Source organism: Hipposideros armiger, unplaced genomic scaffold, assembly GCF_001890085.2.
Source record: "Hipposideros armiger isolate ML-2016 unplaced genomic scaffold, ASM189008v1 scaffold_524, whole genome shotgun sequence".
NCBI classification, from domain to species: domain Eukaryota; kingdom Metazoa; phylum Chordata; class Mammalia; order Chiroptera; family Hipposideridae; genus Hipposideros; species Hipposideros armiger.
This window is the reverse complement of record NW_017731874.1, coordinates 953,436-958,955: the sequence shown is the minus strand read 5'-3', so window position 1 is coordinate 958,955 and position 5,520 is coordinate 953,436. Positions and strand designations below refer to the sequence as shown.

General features: G+C 36.1%; 1 protein-coding gene across 1 annotated transcript in view; it reads left to right on the top strand.

Annotated features, from left to right (window-relative positions):
• ARHGAP21 (Rho GTPase activating protein 21) overlaps positions 1-5,520 on the top strand; it is a 117,825-nt gene that overhangs the window by 100,960 nt on the left and 11,345 nt on the right. The window contains 7 exon segments of the mRNA XM_019668316.1: positions 1,865-1,929; positions 2,009-2,145; positions 2,755-2,897; positions 3,670-3,825; positions 3,917-3,995; positions 4,673-4,746; positions 4,824-4,913. Of these exon segments, the coding sequence (XP_019523861.1) occupies positions 1,865-1,929; positions 2,009-2,145; positions 2,755-2,897; positions 3,670-3,825; positions 3,917-3,995; positions 4,673-4,746; positions 4,824-4,913 (744 nt within the window).

Sequence of the window (5,520 nt, the reverse complement as noted above, 5' to 3'; positions counted from 1 at the left end):
GGCTGCTGGCCGCTCACGCTGGCTGCTGGCTACACACGGTAGCCCATGGCAACCCACTGCAGCAGGGGCTGCAGGCTACGCCGTCGCCAGCGACTCACAGCACCCAGCTCCAGGTTGAGCTGTTGTTCAGCATCTTAGCTGTAGAGGGCAGTGTCACTGGCCCTCATATGTGGAATCCGAACTGGGGCCCTCTGGTGTCCCAAGCCAGTTCTTAACCAATGCGCCACTTGGCTGGCCCAAGAGTACCTTTTTTCATGTCATTGACACAGTTTTTCTTATACATTGTTCTCACTTTTTGTGCCCATTGTTATGACAAAAAAAGCATTACTTTCTTTTTTCTTAGTTTTCTTGCAGTTTGCAGGAACACCTATATTAACTGTAAGGTTATGCAGATTATCTTCTCTAATTTAGTTATTTCCATTATATCCAATTCAAATTATGAAAACTTACGTCATAGGAAAAATGCTTGTGCTTTTTTTTCTCTTGTAGTTTGCACCCTACCTTGTTTGTGGTTAAAAATTAACACCAGATCTTGTCAATACCACCTTTGTTCTACAACTTCCACTATAAAGAGAACATCAGACCTGAATTTTTGCAAAGGAACAGGGAGAAGAAGAACTTAAATGTAGATTGCAGCATTAAGTAATAGTTCCGGTAGTTCCTGTTTAAGAAGCGCCTGCTGTGTGCTAGGCATTCTGTTCGGCTGTAGTGTCCTTGTTAAAATTCCTTCAGATGATTTCATCTGTGAAACATAGGACTGTTTTAAGGATTGAATGAGATAGTACATATGAAGAATGCAGCATACTGCCTGGGAGATAATAAACATTTACTTAATGTCAGCCATTATCATCTAATGTAAAGACACAGGTATTTTCCGTTTTATAGATAAGAAAGTAATAATTCGCTGAGCATATAACATATGGCAGACACTCTTTTAAGCATTTGGCATGAATTAATCTCAGCAACCATATGAGTGTGGCCTATTATTATCATCGTTACTATTTTACAAAAGAGGAATCTGTGGCGAAGAGAGGTTAAGTAATTTCCCTAAGGTCACATAGCTTATAAGCATCAGGGCAAGAATTTAAACCAGGCAACCTTATTCTAGGTCTCAGCCATATGATCTCTCTACTGGTAAGTGGGAAGAGTTGATTTGAATTCACAATTGTGACTCCAAAGCCTGTATTTTTTGTAAATTGTATTGTTCATTATAATCAAAATGAGACAAGTAAAAAAAATTTTTTTTGAATATACGTCAATATGCAATTGGAATCAATAGAAAAGAATCATCAGTTTATGGTCAGCTCTGAGTTTACCATATTGCATATTACAGAAGTTAACCTGCTGAGGTTAAAAAAAACACCACACAACCATTTTGAGTTTTTCTCTTCTGATAACCTGTCACTTCTGACACTGATTGACCCTTAATCACACTGTTTCTACAAGTTAATTATTAACAAATTCTGGCAATATTTTTTTTCGCTTTTTATCCAACTGTATTATTTTGAAATGCTGAACATTTTTTCTGGTATTAGTGAGAGAAAAAACTGGCTGTCTACTTTCCAGTCATTAATTAAAATGACAGGTCAGTAAGTTTGAACACTTGCTGCTCACTTACTATGCTAGGTGTTGTAGGGGTACCGAAAATAAATAGAAAACTCTCAGCAGTGAAGGAGGCACTTAGAACATTTGTCACACAGTGATGGTGGGTGGGGATGTTGAATTGAGGTTTAAAATCACTCCACTGAGAGTATAGTGTCTGTTGAATAAGCAAAGTAGGACAATAGAGAGCCTCGAAACAAGTAGGGATACCTATTTTTGTTTAGAATTGACTTTCCAATTTTACCTTCTGTTTATTATCTAGGACACTGGAGTTACTAACAGGGATCTAATTAGTCGAAGAATAAAAGAGTATAACAGTCTGATGAGGTAAGAATCCCACCATGTCTATAAGTTTATTTGGATGTAAAATATGTGATTGTTAAGAAACGTTCATTTCTTTCAGCAGCAAAGCAGAACAGTTGCCAAAAACGCCTCGCCAGAGTCTCAGCATCCGGCAGACTTTGCTTGGTGCTAAATCAGAGCCAAAGACGCAAAGTCCACACTCTCCCAAGGAAGAGTCAGAAAGGAGACTTCTTAGTAAAGGTACTGATGTGGTGTTCTCAGATAAATTTATAACAACAAATAAAATGATTTAACATTGGGATTTGAAAGATATTTTCACATTTTTCTGTACCACTTTTGCTGACCTCAGCCCAATGTGAGCTAGCTCGAAGACCACTGTGGGCCTGGTGTAGGCCAGTGGGGCCTTCTTTTTTAAGGTGGGGTCCAAGACACAAGGGGAAGGAAAGTACAACACGTACACCTACACCAAAGACACTATAAATTGGAGTAATGCAGAGGATCCAGGTGCTGTCATTTGGAGATAAATTGTTTTCTTTTTGTAAAAATCTCACTATGAATTTGTCACGTTGATTTTATTTTCTTGATTATTTTAAAGAAAATCATGGTACAGATTGTAAAAGGGTAAAGAAACATAATTGATACTCACTAAATTATATGGGAGGTGAAAAGGAGCGCTATATTAGCAAGAGAAAGTAATACAATAGTTTTGATAAATATAGGATATGTTATTTATAGTACAGCACTCTGATTTATAAAAATGTTGATAACGGATTTTTTTAAAGTCATGATTTAAACTCTCTTGTTTCCATTTTCTTTCTTCTATGGTTTTATTTTAATAACAATCAAAAGATGAAACCAGTCCCCCCAAAGACAAAGGCACATGGAGAAAAGGCATCCCAAGTATTATGAGAAAGACATTTGAGAAAAAGCCTGCTGCTACAGGAACATTCGGAGTCAGACTGGATGACTGCCCGCCAGCTCATACGAATCGGGTAGGAGACACCAGCCAGCTGGGTTTCCTAGTCGTTAATTCAGTTGTATCATAATAGGACCTGCTTATGCAGCCATTCAGATAGCAGAGTATCTGTTGATTTATTGAGCGTTTTCCCCTTGACCTTAGTTTCCCTAAGCATGTCTGACCTGTAAGGGTGTGTTGAGTAATTTTATTTTTTTCTAATCTATTGACTCTAACACAGAATAAATATTCAGCCATTAGGTTTGTATCTGAAATGGTCAGTAAGAATTTATTTTCCAATCATGTGTGTTTCTGCTTTTAGCATTTGAAAAGAAGGATGAGAATAAGGACCTGATTAAGAAAATATAAATGTGAAAGCGCGCACGTGTGTGTGTGTGTGTGTGTGTGTGTGTGTACACAACTACTATGTTAGGATTCATCTCATGAGTTGATTGGTGTTATTCTTGCCCCCTCTTCTTTTTTTGACTTTATTCCCCTTTATTCAGCTGAACTGTTCCCACGTTCTCCTTCCTTGCTCTTGTTTCCTCGTTAGACTGACTGTTATCTCCCTGTGGACCCTTCCCTTTCTGTCTCGACTTCTTTTTCTCTTCCCACTGTCTCAGATATCTCTTGCTGTTTTTATCAGTACTCAGTTCTGCAGTGTCTATATTCTTTATTTTCTCTATATAAAATGACAGCAATTTATATATTTCCTTGTGGATGAAAAGGGCCTTTTAGCTACGGTATACATCTACTAAGTATAAACATTGGCGCTGTATTAAATACAATGTTTATTTCTTGTTTTGCAGTATATTCCATTAATAGTTGACATATGTTGCAAATTAGTTGAAGAACGAGGTCTTGAATATACAGGTATTTATAGAGTTCCTGGGAATAATGCCGCCATCTCAAGTATGCAAGAAGAGCTCAACAAGGGAATGGCCGATATTGACATACAAGATGATGTAAGTGTTTATCTCTATTTGGATAACTGATTGGTGTTCTTCTTGGTGGTATTGACTACAAAACTACTATATTTCTATTTTGCACACCTAGAAATGGCGAGATTTGAATGTGATAAGCAGTTTACTAAAATCCTTCTTCAGAAAACTCCCTGAACCGCTCTTCACAAATGGTGAGTTAACTCCCACGAAAGATACCAGATGGAACAGTTTAAAATTACATTGTTGGGAAACCATAAAATATGAAATTGAACCAGGAGAAAATATTTTTGTCAAAGGAAACAGGAGATTTTGTTTAGTTCTTATTTATATATAAGGCATAATTGTGTGCTATTTTTTGTCATTTGGACTCCCTCTTGGTAAATATTAATGAAATGCAGAGTTTATAAAAAATTGTTTAGGCTCAGTAAAATGTATGTTATCCAGTTCATCCACGTTTGCAGTCAAGTTAAAAATACATTATTATTGTTCTCAGTCAGAAATCTTCAGACCTAATAAGGTATAATAAGTGGAAAAGCATTTTTTCAGTCAAGCAAATATTTGACTTATATAAGACACTGTACTAGATGTTGGGGGTGGGGAGAAGAATGGACAGAGTGTATAAATACAGGATGGTACCCTCGGATAACTCACATTTTAGGGAATTCTTGGTGATAAAACTTGGAGAATCATTAAAAACAATAGCAATTTTAGAGACTAACATGTCAAAGGCTATTTGGGGGGCGGGGGGGGGGTCTAGCCTACATTTTTTTATCGTGGTTTGAAATTGAACCGTAAAAGCAAACTAGATTCCGACTCATCTAAACAATTTAAGCTGAATTTGTTTTATTGTTCTTATTGTTGTTGTCAGATAAATATGCCGACTTTATTGAAGCCAATCGTAAAGAAGATCCTTTAGATCGTCTGAAAACATTAAAAAGACTAGTAGGTATTATTTTATATTTTTAGACATATACCTAAGATTCAGCATCTAAATCCATCATGAAAATAATATGTTTCAGATTCATGATTTGCCTGAACATCATTATGAAACACTGAAGTTCCTTTCGGCTCATCTGAAGACAGTGGCAGAAAATTCAGAAAAAAATAAGGTATGTGAAGTGAGTACTGAACAGATGTACTTCCGGTGGCTTTAGTTGAAAAGACATGCTTCATTGCTTCATGCCAAGTAGTCAAAAATAGTGTTAGAATTCGACAAAAGCTCTACCGTACATCATATTGGCTGATCAGTCCCTCTAAAGATCACTCTTACAAGCAAAGGATCCCAACATATCAATTGTCACCATTGTAAAAAGACATTTCCTTTTACATGTATCAAGCAAGAAAAATGAAAAGGCCAGAAATTTGACTTATTTTTCAACTGTATATCAACATTTTGAATGTGCAATATTTGCACAATAGTCAAAATGTACAAAACTGTATACAGTGAAAAATAACTTTTTCTTAATTTTGTTTTGAGCAGATAAGACCTTATTTTTTGTTTTAACATTATCTCATTACTTTTATCAAACACACCAAAATTTGTTATTCCTGAATATTTTCCAATGCTTAGTTCATATTCAGTTTTTCCTGATTAATGTGTGGACCTTGTCTTTATAGTTCTTTGTTTAAATCAATATCCAAAGAAGGTCCACACGTTGTAGTCTTCACTTTTTATGATTTTCATCAATCATTGGTGATTGTTGCCTAAATCCATTA